General features: G+C 45.3%; 1 protein-coding gene across 2 annotated transcripts in view; it reads right to left on the reverse strand.

Moving 5' to 3' along the window:
• Window positions 1-17,815, reverse strand: part of FBXO40 (F-box protein 40) — a 36,419-nt gene that overhangs the window by 16,105 nt on the left and 2,499 nt on the right. Inside the window, exons 2-3 of one of the 2 annotated variants that reach the window (XM_090053445.1) lie at window positions 8,921-8,950; window positions 2,311-4,209 (exon numbers count right to left, since the gene is read on the reverse strand). In XM_090053445.1, coding sequence (XP_089909571.1) covers window positions 2,311-4,209; window positions 8,921-8,950 — 1,929 coding nt within the window. The remainder of the gene's footprint in view (window positions 1-2,310; window positions 4,210-8,920; window positions 8,951-17,815) is intronic. The other variant, XM_090053454.1, reaches the window with a different exon arrangement.

Below are 17,815 nucleotides of genomic sequence, written 5' to 3' on the forward strand. Positions count from 1 at the left end.
TTCCCTGGAGTATTCTAGGAATGTTCTGGCCCCTATTGAGGCCAAAAGGCTAAGAGTCAATTTAATGCTCACCCTCTTTCAGTAGCATAACTAAAGTAGGATGAGCAGGGTGCCCTGGTGCTGCTGCCAACAGTGGACTCATCATTGTTACCACCCTGTGTGTCACCAGTGCCCAGAGCACAAAAATGCTCCCCCACTCCATGCTTGTGTCTCTGCCCTCTTTCCCTACATTTGTTAGGGAAGTGCTAGTGAAGTGTGTCTGAGCGACATCTCTGGAAACTGATGTCTTTTGTCTACAGACCTGGCACAGGTACACAATGGCAAGGTAGGATCCTATCCACCAAACCCTGCCTCCTCTCTTGTCTCCCTCACGTCTCACCCAGACTGAGATAGGCACTCCACTCACTGATTTCAGGACGGAAGGGGCCACTGTAACCTGTTTGAGCTTTTTACATAGGTCATAACATTTCACACAGTAATTTCTGCATAAAGGTTTTACCGTGTGAGAAAATGAGAAAGCATATCTTTAAGAAAGACATCCAATCTTGGTTTCAAGTGATCAAGAAGAATGCTTCACATCCCCCTGTAAGTAGCTCCAGTGGCTGATTATCTTTACCATTACAATTTTGCACCTTGTTTGTGGTTTGAATATGGCTAGCATCAGTTTCCAGCCATGGTATCTAATTAGGTAGGTCAAGTCATACCCAAAGACTAATATATCTTCTCCCCATAAGAGGTACACCTTACAAGCTTGGTCAAGTCACCAAATGGGCTCCTTTAATTGTCTCACTGAAAGTCTATCCTCAATCATTTTGTGGCCCTTCTCTAAATCCTCTCTAATTTTTTAACATCCCTTTGAAGTGTAAACATCAGAAATTGACTCAACATTACTAGAAACAACATAGCAATATTCTCAGCAATGCAATATATAAAGTAACATAACTTCTTCCCTCCTGCTGAATATTTCCTTTTTTTAAATGCACCCAAGGATTGTATTGGCTATTTTAGTCATAGCTTTTTACTGAGAGTTCACATTCCTTTGGTTACCCATCATAACCATAAGTACTTTTCAGAATCATTGCCTTCCAAGATACATCCTTTAGTAAAGCCTATATTTGTTGTCTCTAAATCTCTTACCCAGTATATTTAATCATGTTAAAGTTTCCAAGACCATTCAGCCCTTGAGCCTTGTAAGAATGATAGCAAGGCCACTAATTAGCATCCACTGTGATATTGAATATTTTGACTGGAAAAAAAATCTGAGGTGTGCCAAAAGATTTTGTTCAGATGACCAACCAGCTATTAGGTGGCGTTAATTTCTAGTCATCACCAATGTGAGATTGTTTTTTTAATCAGTTAATTATATAAGATAGGAGCTCTTCATATTTCTGATCCTATTAAGCAGTCCACTTCCAAAGTCAAATTTTCACAAATACCTTGCAAACTTCTGGCATGAACATACAGGCTCCCTTCTCCATCACAGTGGACACGTCAACAATTAGTGCACATGAATAAACTCTGGAGCAATCAGCTCCAGAGTTTATTATTGCACAGCACATGGAGCTTGGTTGGAGCAGCCCCAGCTGGCAGGTCCCCAGGGGTCAGCCTGCCAGCCTGGGGCTGCTCCAACCAGGCTCAGTGTGCTGTGAATGGGCTGGTTGGGGCATGAGGGTGCTTAAGTGCAGGGCTAGCCAGCAGGCAGTCCCTGCACTGAAGTCCCCTCGTGCCCCAGCCAGCTGCGTCAGCATCTATACATGTATGCTGCTGCAAATGAAAAATCTCTGCAGCAGGGTAGTACCTGCATTTACAAGCACTACCCTGCTGCTCAGTTTACTAGTTCCTTGCACCCTAATAGGGGTGCATGTGTAGACGTTGAGATGAATTAGCTCCACAGTAAACATCTTGTGTAGACACACCCAGTGAGTACTTGTAAGTGTTTCATTTTTTGCCAAGGATATAGTCATTTCAGGCTTTCTTTAAAAATTATAAAGGACCAAAAAAGGCACAAATGTAAAAAGTCTGGTGCAGAACCTTTAAAAGCATTGGAAAAGCTCAGCTCACACCAGGCAAAGAATAAAGTACTTGCATTTCCTTTTTAATGAGCCTATCGTACAAATATTGTTTCTTTCTCAACAACTAATTGAATCAGAGATGTATTCACTTTCTGATGAAGTGAGCTCTTACTCATGAAAACTTCTGCAACTCTGATTCAGTTAGTCTATAGGGTGCATCCCAGTCCTGCCTTTTGCCTGACTTCAGTTTAACATAGGTAACTACCTTTCTCTTCTTTCTCAAAGATTAGTTACTTGCCTTTTTACACGCTCTCCATGAAGTGCCTCCATGAGAATATCTCTTTCTCTCCCACAGCAGGAAGACCATTCCTCTCTCCTGAAGCAGAGTGGCACAGATGTCCCTCATTAGCACAGACACTTGGGACAACTGAGACAAGCTGAAGCTATCTAAGAAGCTGGCAATGTATTTCAGCAGTTCTGCTGGGAGGCTGCTTAGAGAGTGATTATCTTCAACTTGAATCCTCATTTTGAAGTTGCATTTCTCTGGTTCAGAAAGCACAGGGTCAACCAGTGGTTTAATAGCAAGTGTCTTGAGAGGCTGGCAGTAAATAACCTTTGCTTTATGACCGGGAGGACGGAAATTATTCTGAACAAAAGTACATCCCAAGTAGGCAAGGGGACAACGGTGTTGGAACCACCTGTCCAGACACGACTGGATATCAGCATGCACATTCTTGAAATGTGAAGGAAACTCATCCCTCCTGAAGAAGTGATTGCACATGAATGTGAAGATAGAGCTGCTTTTATTATGCCTTCTAGTCACACATTGTGTGTCAAGCTCTACATGGAGTTCTGGGGGGTTTTGTGCATCCAGAACATCTGCTAGAGTTGCCCCAGCAGAGAAGGGTTCTGCCTGAAATGTGTATGTCTGTGTCCCAAAATCCATGAACAGTCCATCAATACTCTTTGCTTCGGATATCTCATGACCTTTCAGCTCTTTTTCCAATGCACACAGTAGTGTAGTTCTGACTATATCTGATTTGGGTAATTCTTCCAGGTTTATTCCCAACTCTGAAGTATCCACTGACTTGTTCGCACTTGGCATCTTATGTCCCAGGGCATCTCCAAGTCGTGCTCTTTTGCCATAATAGCTGGTAGGTACTTTAAAGGTACAGACGGTTTTCACTTCTTGATGCTCCAAGTTCCCATAGACAAAATCTTTTTCTTTGGGTGTGCAAGCAGCTAACTGGCCAAAATGGATAAGCATTCTCCCATGATGCACCAGGTACATGTTATAACCACCTACATCAACTTCTTTTTTCAACCTTTCCAGAACCCCATCTTGCCAAGGGGCCAGGCCTGTCTTTTCTGCAGATAAATTGATTTCATGAGGTTTTTTGTTTTCTTTTGGGTCCTCCGTGGCAGATGCCTCCTTTGACTTCTCTTTGGGTTCGTCTCCAGAAGAAACTGGCACTGTTTTCTTGGAGCTTCCACCTTCCTTTTTTTCTGTGGTTTCTAATGAGCCTGTTACCTTGCAAGCTGAAAGTTCCTTGCTAAAAATGTTCTCCCAGGCTTTGTAACTTAACAGGTCCATCCCCTCCTTGTCTTTTGCCAACTCCTCACGCTCGAGTTGGCTCAGCTCTATCTCTTGGCCATCATTTTCTGTAGAACCACAGAATGCTCCTCCAACAGCTTCTTGTTCTAAACCTGCATCTTCAACCATTAGTGCTTCCATTTCATCATCTTCTCTCCACTCAGGAAAAAGCTCAGCCACCTTCAGATTCCTAAAAAGAATCTTCTGATCTCGGAAGGCCAGTGCTGTATCCAGACACTCTTCGTTATGTGGTTCCTTCATAATGTTCTGATGTAGGATAGTGTCTGAGTCCACATTCGGCCAGCGATTCCATTCCATAGAGCAACACACAATGCTGGCTGGACAGACCTGAAGGTGCTTTGCCAGCTTAAAGCGGGCCATGGAGAAAGGGCAGCCATAGGCTGAGTTGAGGCATGCTACCTGCTCGAGGGGACACAGGAGTTGGTGTTCTTCCTCTTTGCACTTGTGAAAGGCAGCCCCACAGTGCAAGTGGCAATTGATCACCATGCAGGAGATGGTGGGCTCGATGGGGACTCGGCAGTACCGGCTGAAACATTTCTCACAGTGTTTGTGCTGCCCAGGGGGGTTCCTCTGAGGCCTTCCCTATGTACATTGAGGATGAAAAGGCAGTAAGAAAACTTAGTTATTTTTGGAAGTTGCAGGAAAGGCTAGGGTCAGTTAGTCAGAGTGGGTTTGACTCCTATATGCTAAGTGATACTGCTAACCTAATGCTATAGTCTAGGGATGTCAAATTTTTTGACCATCCTGAGCCAGATCTGGACTGCAGGGCTCCTTGCAAGCCTCATCTAGACCCACCTCCAGCATCAGAACAAGTGGTAGTGGCATTAACCCCCATGGCTGCCTGAGCCTTTTTGTTGGCTCAGGGAGTCATGAGAGTTAATACTTCCATTACTCACCCTGCCACCACTGAAACAAATCCCCAGTGGGACTCCATACCCATACATTTGGTGGTAGGCTGAGCAATAGTGATGTTAACCCATGAGGTTTCCTGATCTGACAGAGCAACTCAGGCACCCTTGGGGGTTAACACAGCAATTGCTTGTCTGGCTGCTGCTAAAACAAGTCCCCAGTGGGGCTTCATACCTGGCAATTTGGGGGTGGGGCGAATGATGGTGGCATTAATTCTCATGGCTCCCTGAACCAACACAGGGACTCAGGGAGCTGTGGGGGTTAATGCTACCACCACTCATCCTGCTGATGAGTTCCTGGACCCTCCTCAAGTCCCATGGGCCAGATGACAGCTCTGTAGGCCATATCTGGCCCATCTGGCCCTTGGGACCAGTCTAAAAAACAATGATGTAAAAGTGTTCACTTAGATCTGTGCTCTGCATGTCTCAGACTCAGATCTGCTGACAGTCCTGATCTCAGTAAGCTCTTCTTGCTCTTTTATGTGTTAGCCCAACAGAAGCTCTGAAAGATTTTCACTTCATCCCAGCATCTAGACAACATGGGTATATGGGCTTATCTTACCAGATCTTTTCAGCCTTTACAGCAGAGTGAACATATGATGTACCACCCTAAAACAGTATATTTTGAATGAACTATGGAATTACACTGGGAAAAGTTGGATACAAGTATACCTCTGTACATGATACTGGTATAAGTATGTGTCTGCCTCTATCTGGGAGTAGCTATGTGCTATGGGAAAACAGGTTTTACATGCTCCCACCATTAGAAGTGAGGCTTTGTAATAGTGCCTACTGAGGGTACCTATTCCCATATACCCACTCATCTGTCTAGTATGGGTCATGGTGCAAATTACACCAGTGTACAAAACCAATGTAATTTACACTGATGTAAATCTGTTGTGAGTCTAGATCCTATGTCAGGGAATTAACACCCTTACCCCCTTGTCTTATGTCACTTTCTCTGTAAGAGGGCCCCTCTCAAAATCTAGGCATCTTGAGAGGAAGCTTCTGGACTGGAAAATACAGAGCTCACCAGTGGCTAGTAATGAATCATAGAGAAGTAGGGCTGGAAGGGGGGTGGTGCTGGGTTTTAAGGACCATTACCTGGATTTTCTTTTGTGATACTTTTGTTTCTGTGGGTTCTTTGCTAGTATGCCTCTCACAGTATTCCTCCTTCCCCTCCCTCCTTTCTTCCTCCTACTTTCTCACCGATTGTATTATAATCACTCACTCCACTTTATTCTGTGCTCTATACTGTCCTTTCACAGCATCTGATAAAGTGAACTTGAGTTTATGAAAGGTTGTGCTCTATTTCTCTGTATATCTTAGTGTATAAAGGTGCATATCTACTCAACCAATTAAATCCATTCTGCTTTTCTTCTTCACAAGGACAAGTCCTGCTTGGCAGAGAGCTTTCTTTGCCCTTTATCTTCAACAGCATATGAAGGAAAGCAAAGAGACCAAAGAAGAGGGACTGGTAGACATGAGTTCAGGATGTGGAAAGTGGAGCTGGCAAAGATCCAGCTTGTAAGAAAGCTCTTCCCTCCACTGAAAATGTAGGAACAGGGGTTATCAGAGCCTCTCTTCTGCCTTGGGGCAGAATCACTTGGTAAGGGGGCCAGACAGGGAGTTAGGAGCAGAGCAGAGGAGACTCCTTTTAAGGAGAAGTAAGACTGAGGTGGTGTAAAGACGATGGAGCCTCAATCTGGTTAGTTGGTACATATGTGTCTCTGGTGTCAAAAATTATTTTGGAAATCAAAATCTTTCTCTTAACCAGGAGGGATATTTAAACATCAGCTCCTGGCCCTGCTTTTTATTTTGCATCTCACCACAACCAGCAGAGACACTGCACAGAGCAAGCTGGCACCATGCTGCAACAGTTTGATCAGGCTTTGCTCATGCCTGGGCAAGTGTACACAATTTGAAACAATAAAATCTGGCATTTATTGTGTCAGAGTTTATTGCTCCTGGGCACACTCCTTGGATGTGTGCCTGAGACCGCAGCATGTTGAGCCAGATCAGAGCAGCCGTGGCTGTCAGGAGGCCCAGAGTGTCACTCTGCCAGCTCAGGAGTGCTCTGACCAGGCTCAACATGCTGCAGAGGAGCTGGATGGGGCATGAGGATGCTCCAGTGTGGAGGTAGGTAGTAGGCAACCCCTGCATGGAAGCACCTTTGTGCCCCAGCCAGCCGTGTTAACATCTACACATGCACTACTGCAGAGAAAATACTCCACAGCAGGATAGTACCTGTATTTACAAGTACTACCCTGCTGCAGCGTTTATTAGTTTACTCCAGCCTAATAGCCCTGCAAGTGTAAATGCCAAGACATTTACTTCAAGGCTTGTCAACTCCATAGTGAACTCCTTGCATAGACATACCACCTGTTATGACTGCTGTGCCTGCCACATCTGTGGTATTAAAGGAATAGCAGTGAGAAAAGGTCACACCTGGGTTGCTGCTTGGTAACATAAATTAACAGTCTACAAAGTAGCTTGTTTATAACTGGCTTGCCTATGTCTGCTGTTTTGGTCTTCCCCTAGCTGGGAAATCCCTACTCCTGAAAAATGAGTTAAGCACATCAAGAACAGCGTAGTTCACAAGGCCACACACCAACCAGAAGGGTTTTTAAGAACTCAAAAAGCATAAAAAATATTTCTGTCCACACCTATCCTAATTCAACATTATTATCTGTAAGCAAATGCCTTTGACTTCACTGAAATGACTTACCTGCTTAAAATGAGCTTTGTGTCTATACTGTATATATATTTAGCTCTGTTGCACATTGGCACAAATTACAATAGTTATAAAAGCCCAGGTCACCACTGCCTTGTCTACTGTATCATTATGCACCTCCATGCAAAGTGCATGTAAAACACAACACCTGATGTGAATGGATACTTCTAATTTGGCTGCCTCTTACCTTCCCCAGCCCAATCCCCCCCCACATGCACACACTTTACACCAGGGTTAATGGCAACACAAGAGGCAGGGAAATGGAAAACTGTATACGGAGTGATAAGAGAAATGGAAAACAGAAGCAATCTGCCTCTGTTTCATACATTCTTCTATCTTTGAAATATCTTTATTACTTTAGCAGATTGCCTTTAACAGAATAAGGAAAGGAGACCCAAACAAACTGCTCAGCAACTAACCAGCTACATCATGTAACAGGGGCATATCCTATTACATGTATTGGTGACAATGAGACATCTAAGGGTGGCCTTCTATTCCTTTGTCTAGATTTGGTTGTTTACATGGATTTTTTTTTAAATGCCGAAAGTGCCACTTACATACAGGCAGGAATGCCGTTCCTGGCTGCATAGTGTACATGTACATAACCAGCTACCCACAGAAACTAGGAATGTACAGTAGCAACAAGAGGGTGTCTTTCATGTCTTTCAGACCTCTAGAGACTAGAGCACTTATCTAGGAAGCTAAAGGATCTGAGTTTTAGGCCTTGCTCACCTACAGGGGATTGCAAACCTGAGTCTTTCTGACTTAACAGCAGGGTGTTCTAACAACCACACAACAGGTTAGGTGTTATTCAGGGCTCCTTCTGAAACTAAGCCAGGCTAGAGGAGGCCATTTCTTCCTCACTGGGAGCACGGGTCCATGCTAGCAACCAAAACCATATGGGTGCTCTACCAACTCAGCTACTAGGATCAAAAGATAGAAGGCCCTCCTCCCTTCCTGAGTCCAGTTTTCTCTAGTCTTGTGTTTTGGCCAACCGCATTTTCAGGCCCTGAGTGCCACTATTCATCCACAAGGGACACATGTATGTCCCCAGCTACATTTGTGACCAGTGCATAGACTTCTATGCATGTCCAGTCTGGGCATGCATGTAATCATCTCTGAAGACTGTCTACAAAACTAGGCTTTGCACACAGTCTACCTCTGCTTAAATGCAATTTCTGGCACTTTAGATCAGTGGTTCCCAACCTTTTTAGACTGGCAAACCATGGACTGGAAGTGACCACAGACTGAAAGTGACCACGGACCAGCAAACTGTGGACCAGCATACTACAGTCTGGAAGTGACTGGCATAGTGTGGACCGGGCTGCAAAGGGTTGGCTGCCAGTCCGCATTATGACGGTCACTTCTGGACTTCTGGTCCAGCAGCTAACTCTCCTGCAGACTGGCAGCCAACCCTTTGCAGCCTGGTACCAGGTCATGGCCCAGGGGTTGGGAACGTCTGCTTTATAGGACCAAAAGTGCCATGTAGATGACCAAATCAGAACCTTTTTTTATTTTCCTTTGATCTGCAACAAAGAATGGTACAAAGCTGGAGAATTTATATGCAGTCAAGGTAAAGAAAGGATATTGGCAACTTTGCTGGCACTGTCTTAAAACAAGTGAATCATATTTTCTTCTGAACAGGACCTACCATTGCTCCAGTGGACTGTCTTGGTTGCCTCTGGGAGAAAAAGGCACAAAATTAGTAAATTAATCAAACTTCTTTTTCAGTAAACTAAAAATACAGTGGCACCAGTACTCCAATGCCTAGACATTAGTACTTTGCAGTTCCCTGCAGAACATTCAGTTGCAAACACCCCATCCTAACAAACAGCAGCAGCTGTGACAGAGCAAGTGGACTAGGGCCCAGTGTGCTATAAGACCCTTCTTCTCTCCTGTTCACTGAACCCTGTTCTTTGTGCTCTTCCTTGGAAAGGAGTGATACTGTGAGAATTAATGAGAGGGAATCAGTAATAATACTAGAGGAAGGAAATTGACATATTGATATGAGGGCCGTGTGAAATTTCAACAAGTGTTCCTTTCGAAGCTGTTTCAATTCATTTTGCGCTTGAAACAGTGAAATCAAAATGAAACAAAAGGCTTAGAAACAGCTTCAAAATGAAATGAGGGCATGCAAAACGTTTCAAAACATTTTGAGGTTCAAAGCAGCCCAGCGGTAGGAGGCAGGGAGAGCCAGGACTGCGCTGCAAGTGGCTCCACCACTGGCTCTCCTGCAGCCTTCTGCCGCCAGGATTAGCTGCATGGGGCTCACAGAGCTGCTCAGGGTGCAGCCTGGTGATGGGAAGCAGGGAGAGCCAGGGCTACGCTCCAAATGACTCCACCAGCCCCACAGAGCTCATCCTGGCCTTCCAGCACTGCTGGACTCCTCCTGGGGGTGCGGGCCCCCAAACCTGTGCAGTGAATGAGGCTGCTACTTCTGTCTGGGCCCAGCAGCAAGACCAGTCTTCCCAGTGCTGGATGTGGGCTGTGCCCAGCACCAGTCCCAGGCAGCAGCGCTAGCCTCCTGCCATCCCGAGGGCAGATTTGGGGACCTGCAGCACCAGGATGAGTCTGGCACAACCCCACAGCCCTCCCAGTGTTGCAAGCCCCCAGATCTGCATGCAGGATGACAGAAGGCTGCTGCTGCTGGCAAGTGACATGAGTTTTGCTTGTCAGCACCTTGAGGTGCAGTTTCCCAGAAACCTCTGCACCTAGCTCCTTGAAACACGGCAGGCTTCCTGCCCTCAGAAGGGACTACCATCTCTGCAATTTTCATCTGAATCAGGCAAGAAATGACAAAGTTATAGGCATTTTCATAATTCCCCATTATAGCCTATGGGCAAAATGTCAAAATGCATCGAAACAGTGCAACAGTTTTGATGAAACAAAATGGATCAGTGCTTCAAAACAGAATGAAATGATGAAACGAAATACTGTCCCTTTGAAATGGCAAAACAGAAGTCAAAATGAAACAGTCCTGTTTCACACAACCCTAATTGATACCTATATTAAAACTTGACCTCGTTCAGTTTGAACTCTCAGCTCTGAAAGGATATGTCATGCTTGACTATTCCATTGCTGCTCTGGCTCTGACCAAGGCCTGTTGCTTCAGGGAGAGGGGAAAAACACCAGTCCTATATAGGATGGTGTAGCTTGAGCCCTGAATTGCTTGGATTTATAGATTCCCTTTTTTTTTCTATGCATAAAGTCAGTCAAAGCAGCGTGCTGATTTACGTAGAACTCAACATTATTTCTTCATTCCTACAAAATGGAATGAAATGGCCTTTCTCCAGCTTGCAGAGGCAGATTCAGCATTGTGTAAAGTGAGCTCTGCAAGCAACAACCCATGCTGCAGGGGTAGCTGTACCCCTACTCTAAGTTTCCCACCTCTCCCACCAGGACAGCACCACAGGATCAGCAGCCAGGACTTTTCTAAATCAGGTAAGAATCCCCCCACTCCTGGGCTCTTGGAACCCCCTCCCCTCCCTTCTCTACTCTGTCTCTTTTCCTCTCATTCACCTCCTCCCCCACCCACTGCTGCCACTGTCCCTGGATGAGAGGGTGCTCCAGAGCTGCTCTTGCCCCACACATACTTCATTCCCCTCCCCCCGGGCCTGCGCCTGGCCTAGTAGGGAACACCCTGGGGGACCTGGCAGACAGGTGAACTCACCCACTGTCACCACTGCCACTTTCCCCACCTGAGCCTGGTTCCCTATGCAGACTAGCTGGAGTGGGGCAGGAGTGCCTCTAGAGTCCACCCCAACCCCAGGTTAGCCAGGGATGGGGAAGGAGGGGAAGTGTCACTGAACACAGAAGACAAGCAGGGTGGGGTTGGGATTTTCACCTTATTTTGGGGCTTACAAATAATCTCTGGCTGCTGCTCCCATGACATGGCCTAAAGGGGAGGGTGACCATGTCCCTGCACCCCCCCTGGATCCAGCCTTGCTGACTGGTAGGTTATCTGTAACAGGGGACCCAAGCCCTGTCATGGAGAAAGCACTGATGGGCAGGAAAGGCCCCTTTAAGAACATAACTTTTGTGGCCCAGAGCATCAAGAACTTGGACAGGAGAAGTGCCACTGCTGAGCAAGGTAAGAGGCTTAGCCCTGAACTCTGTCGAGGAAAGAAATCCCATCAGAAGAAGGAAACTCCTGGAACCAGGGGTGTATCTGGGGGAAGGGGTACATGGCACACATGCATCCCTATTTCAGTCAGCTGTGTTATGGGAGAAGCAGCCAAGGGTGGGGTTTTGTTAAGTGCCTGAAGCAAATAAGAATCCTCACTCTCTTTCCCTCTTTGCACAGCAGCATATCTTCTCCCCTCCCCTTCCCTCCTGCTTCACCACCCATCAGTTCCATTGTCTCTGGGTACCCAGGAAACTCCAGAGACGCTCCTGCCGATTGCAGCTGGGTTCCCCACAGAGGTGGGTTCAATCAGGGACTGAGGCAGTAGCAAGATGGGGCTCTCCTCCCTGTCTGGTCCCCCTGGTGTTCCCCCCTGGAGCAGGAGTGGGGAAGGGAATCCTCCTGCTTATGTAGAGGCTGCTGCTTGCTCTAGCTGAGCCTTGCTCCACATACAGCCTGGTTGCAGTGGGGCAGGAACTATGCTGTAGAACTCTGACTTAGCTGGGGACAGTGGCAGCAGCAGGCAGGGGAAAGGGAAATTGGAGGGGAAGAGAGGGGGCAAGAAAAGTACTTGTCTGCTTGAGGGACTTAAAATCAGTCCCTGGCTGCTGCTTCTGCTGCCAGGTCTGGCTGTCCTGGCATGTGGAGGGAGGCGGGAAGCCAGGCTGCAGAATCCCCCAATCCCCTACAGTACAAGTCACTGCTTCTGCACCCCTGTTTCTGAAATCCTGGTTCTATCCATGGTGGTATCTGTGCCCCAGCTAACAGGAGAGACGCATGGCCTCGTCATCAGAGGCTGCATTGAAGTTGTGAGCTCTAAACTACAACTGAACTCCAGACTGCTAACCAGTGCAGGAGCTGCTGATGAGGGAAAAACTGACCCCAGATATAGGCCTGCCTTTGGTAAAGTTTCCTGGAGGCAGATGAGGCTGAAAAAAGATGATGGAAATCCCTGTGCCAGGGCTGCCAGTCAGGGATCAGATAACTGGCAGGAAAGCAAGGTCATTGCGCCCCACTGCCAAATTTCCCAACTTGTAGTGACCCTATGGGCCTAATGCAATGGCTCTTAGGGCTGCATTTGGCCCATGGGCTGGAGGTTGAGGACCTGTGGTGTAAGATAAAGTGGGAGTAGCACGAGGTGGAATAGAGGCCTAAGGCAGCGTTTCCCAGCCGGTGTGCTGTGACACACTGGAGTGCCATCAGGCACGTCCAGGTGTGCTGTGCCATTTTGGGCTGGAACCACGCCCCTACCTGCTGCTGCTGTGGACACAGACAGATGGGGAGCATGGCTTCAGCCAGGTAGGGGGCATGGCTCCAACCCCAAATGTCATCCAGGTAGCCATGTGCTACCCCCTCCCCATTCGCATCTGGCTGGCCACACACCACCCCTCCTCCTTTGGTCAGTGTCCAGCTGGCCATGCACCTTCTCCTGCTCTGCGCCCAGTGTGCCATGGTGCTTTAGGTAAGTGTGCCATGGGGTGAAAAAGGTTGGGAAACATTAGCCTAAGGGCTAGTCCCAGTCCCGAAAGGGCATATCCCTAACTTCATAGTAATATTCCATCAAGATGTGGTAGGTGTGGTTAGGGATTAACCGGGGAAGATCAGGTGAGACTAAGTAGACCAGGTGTAGTCCAGACACCAAAGGGTGTTACAACCACTTCCTGTGTTGTATCCTGCTGTATCATCCATCATTGCCCAACATGGAGTTTCCTTCCCTTCCTTGGGAGCATCTGCTACTGGCTAGTATTGAAGTTAGGATGGTAGAATATATGAATAGTATGAAACTGAAGATAGGCCTGTTGAAAGTCTCTGGGTTAAGGTTAGAGGGGAGAGCAACAAGGGGGATGTTGTAGTGGGCGTCTGCTATACCACTTCAATCAGCTAGCGGAAGCTTCCAGATCACAAGCCCTGGTTCTTATAAGGGACTTCAATCACCCTAACATCTGCTGGGAGGGCCATACAGCAGCTCACAATCAATCCAGGAAGTTTTTGGAGAGTGCAAGGGGCAATTTCCTGGTGCAGGTGCTGGAGCAGCCAACAAGGGGCCATGCTTTTCTTGATCTGCTCACAAACAGGGATGAATTGGGGGGAATGTAGTAGTGGATGTAGCAACTTAAGCAGCAGTGACCATGAGATGATTGAATTCAGGATCCTGAGGAAAGGAAGGATGGAGAGCAGCAGAGTAAAGACCCTGGACTTCAGAAAATCAGACTTCAACTTACTCAGGGAACTGATAGGCAGGATGAGTTCCTCCCCTGGGAGGGCAGTATGAAGGAGAGAGGAGTCCAGGAGAGCTGGCTGTACTTTAAATAAGGCTTGCTGAGAGTACAGGAACAAACCATCCCAATGTGCAAAAAGACTAGCAAGTATGGCAAAAGACCAGTTTGGCTTAGCAGGGAATTCTTCGGTAAATTAAATCACAAAAAGGAAGCTTACAAGAAGTGGAAACTTGGACAAATAACTAGGGAGGAGTATAAGAGCATTGCTCGTGCTTGCAGGGATGAAGTCAGGAAGGCCAAAGTGCAATTGGAGTTGCAGCTAGCAAAGGATGTAAAGGGTAATAAGAAGGGTTTCTACAAGTATGTGGGCAGCAAGAGGAGGCTGAGGGAAAGCGTGGGTCCCTTACTGAATGGGGGAGGCAACCTTGTGACAGAGAATGCAGAAAAAGCTGAAATCTCATGAGGTTCAGCAAGGACAGGTGCAAAGTCCTGCACTTAGGATGGAACAATCCCATGCACCAGTACAAGCTGGGGGCTGACCAGCTGGGCAGCAGCTCTGCAGAAAAGACCTGGGGTTACAGTGGACAATAGGCTGAATATGAGCCAGCAGTGTGCCCTTGTTGCTGAAAAGGCTAACGGCATACTGGGCTGCATTGGTAGGTGTGTTGCCAGCAGGTCAAGGGAAGTGATTATTCCCCTCTACTCAGCACCAGTGAAGCCATATCTGGAGTGTTCAGTTTTGCCCCACCCCCAACTACAGAAAATATTTGGATAAATTGGACAGAATCCAGTGGAGGGCAACAAAAACGGTGAGAGGGATGGGGGACATGACTTCTGAGGGGAGGCTAAGAGAACTGGGCTTAATTGCCTGTACACACCATGGTGTTTAATCCTCATTAAATTAAATAAGTTTATAAAATTTAAACTTGTTTATTTTGGAGCATCACATCAGTGTTTGCATGCATTCGGTTTTTGAATGAATTAAGATTTGAAGCATCGCACCAGTGTTTGCACACACTTGGTTTTCAAACTAATTAAGCCTAGTCCCCAGCCTGTGCCATAGGAAAGCAGGACAGTTCAGTGCTGCCCTGTCCCCAGCCTGGGGTCCCTCACCTGTGCCCTGCCCCACAGCTGTGGGTGCATGGAGCTGGCAAACAGAACAAGAAAAAAAAGCGGAAACAATTTGAAAGTGGAAGCAGTTTGAAGGGGTGAACTACAAAAAAGTTGCAGTGCCATTTGGTGGACAAAGATGCTCATTACATATCTTTGAGTGCCTCTGTGTTTGTACACAATGAATCTATGGATATGACACTTTAATTCTTGGTGGGCCAAACTAAACTACATCTGACGAGTTTTACTTTAGTGCACCAGAAGGACTTTTAAAGCATCCAGAAAACCTGCTTGTGCAAACAGTTACACCATTGCAGTGCATGAAAGGGCAAAAAAGGTGGTGTATACAAAGACACAATTAGTGTAGAGAAGAGAAGACTGAGAGAAGATTTAATAGCAGCCTCCAACTACCTGTAGGGTGGTTCAAAAGACAGTGGACTTAGACTGTTCTCAATGGTGGCGGATGACAGAACAAGGAGCAATGGTCTCAAGTTGCAGCAAGGGAAGTTTAGGTTAGATATTAGGAATAATTTTATCATAAGGAGGGTAGTAAATACTGGAATAGGTTACCCAGAGAGGTTGTGGACTCTCCATCCTTGGAGGTTTTTAAGATCCAGCTAGACAAAGCTGCAATGATCTAGTTGGGGATGGTCCTGCTTTGAGAAGGGGGCTGGATTAGATGACCTCCTGAGGTCCCTTCCAACCCTAATTTTCTATGATTCTGTGATTCAGTCTAGAAGTCCAATATTCATATATTTTAAAAGATAAGATCTTTCTCTCATGGCTGTATTAGTTTTATCTGCATTTAAGCAGCTCAGAAGAACAAGACACTGGGCAGTTTATTTCTCACTGGCAGCATCCCTGCAACTTTGATTCTTATAGTATTTCATTGCAAATGTAATCTCTAAAAATAGTCTCAGCCAGGACTTACATAAGGTTAGAGGAAGGCTGGGTATGTTACGCAGCAAGAAAAAACATGAATGTTTGAACAGTACTTTCCACTGAGGGACTAACTCCAGGACAAACCATTGTTATCTGTATCTAGATATGTAGATATCTAGATATAGATATCTAGATATATACACAGCAATTGACATATATATTGAATATATATGTGTGTGTGTATATGGGTATTTATATATACATACGTATATAGATTTATGTATATGTATGTATGTATATATAAATACCCATACCCACACACATATATATAAAACTGAATGGTAACTAATGCATGTAAGCATTCATTTCACTTACAACTTGCACAAGTCCATTGGGCGCAGAATGCAAAAAGTATAGTCAACAAAGTTTCTGGAGCTGATCCTGCTTTCAGTTACACTAGCATAAAATGAAACTAATTCTGTCTGCTGTAAAAATAAATCACCTCATTCGCTCTTACCAGAGATGAACGGAGGACAGAGCCTGAAGTTTAGATGCAGAGTCATAGTTCATGTGAGCTCAGACCTGATCTTTTTAATCTGGGCCTTATCAATTTTTTATAGCCTATGAGAGGAGAAGAGTGACTTTTCATCTCTTTTTGCTGAATATCCAACTTGCTTGATTTGATTTTTCTTATTAAGCATCAATCTCCGCCAGAGCCGAATGGGTTTTTGCTTCCCTGTCATCTAGCCAGTAATCAGAAGCTCTGTCTTCAGACGTTGGCCAATGACTATTGCTGATGCAAGATGCAATAAATTTTGGCTCACTCTCCAGCAGCAATATCAACTCAAAATACTAACAGATGCTAAAATAATTCTGGGGTCAGTAAAGGTAACAGATAAAATTCTAAGGTACTCAAGGAGCAAATAGGTTGAATAAGAAGAGCAAACTTTTCTGAACTTGGCTACAGCTTTGTATCTCTCAGTTTCTTGGCCAGGGCTGGATTACTCCTTTAGTAGCCCATGGCAAATAAACTCACAGGCCCCAGGCCAGTTGAAACACCCCTCCCCACCTTGGCGCTGCTGCCCGCAGGGAGCAGGACTCAGAGCCACAGCTAGGAAGCAGCTGCTGCTGCAGCGAGGCCTGCAAAAGGGAGGGGAAGGGAAGAGAAGAGAAGGGAAGAGAGGTGAATGGGGCTATTTGTGCTGATGCTGCAGAGGAAAAGACCAGGGTTGCCGGCATGTGACTAGTTTGCCTATACATTAATCTGGCCCTGCTCTTGGCAAAAATTGGGTTATAATGAAAAGCTTGCTTGATATGTGTTCAGAACTACAGGGGTGTTCCCATTCTGTCCACTTTAGTCAAAAAACAATTATATTGTCTTTATGGTAAATCAAATAGAGTTTAAAATATACAGCTACTGTTTTGACATTGGTGATGTCTGACCCCTGGGCAGGTCTAACGCGTTCATAGATTAAACAATTTATTTACCAGTGAGTTTCTTAAATTAATTCAGCTTTCATAAATTAATCCAAAATAGTGCAGCTGTTTTCTGGTAGGATGCTTACTACATGTAGATCATTGATGTCTTAGGATAATATGGTGTTGCATCATATCCAAACTTTTTCTAAAGAAACTTGAGGAAATATCCATTTGAATGACAGTGTAGTAGCGCATCAGATTCCTCAAATGATAAAGATCATAGGACATCTTTAGGATCTGATTGCAAATTTACAACAAATCATCTTTCCAAAATTAAGCATATTTACTCTGGAAAAATCTTAGGAATGCTTAAATCCAAATACTTATATTCAGAAGTCTCAAAAAATTTCTTTAAAAGAATGCTCATGTTCCTCATTAAGTGCACAGTTGGTTACTGCATGGGTAAATGCTCAGTATTTCTTTTTATCCTCATTACAAATTGTGTGACCCCATGTCTTATGTACTACATAATAAGAATTATTAATAATGTACTAATGCACTAATTAATAATGTACTACTAATAAGAATTATTAATTTCTTTAAGGTCTCTTTCTAGAACATTCCTCACTGTGGTATCTGAGCAACTTACAAACATTAATTAATTTATTTTCACAGCACTCCTTGATGTCAAGTAGTACTTTTTTATTATTCCTATGAATAGGATACTGAAGTGTACACATTTTGGATGTCCAGCTGAAGATACCTACAGCCTGATTTTTCAGAGTACTTAGTA

The sequence above is a fragment of the Crocodylus siamensis genome, chromosome 1, assembly GCF_052110815.1.
Source record: "Crocodylus siamensis isolate JL-2025a chromosome 1, ASM5211081v1, whole genome shotgun sequence".
In the NCBI taxonomy this organism is placed as follows: domain Eukaryota; kingdom Metazoa; phylum Chordata; order Crocodylia; family Crocodylidae; genus Crocodylus; species Crocodylus siamensis.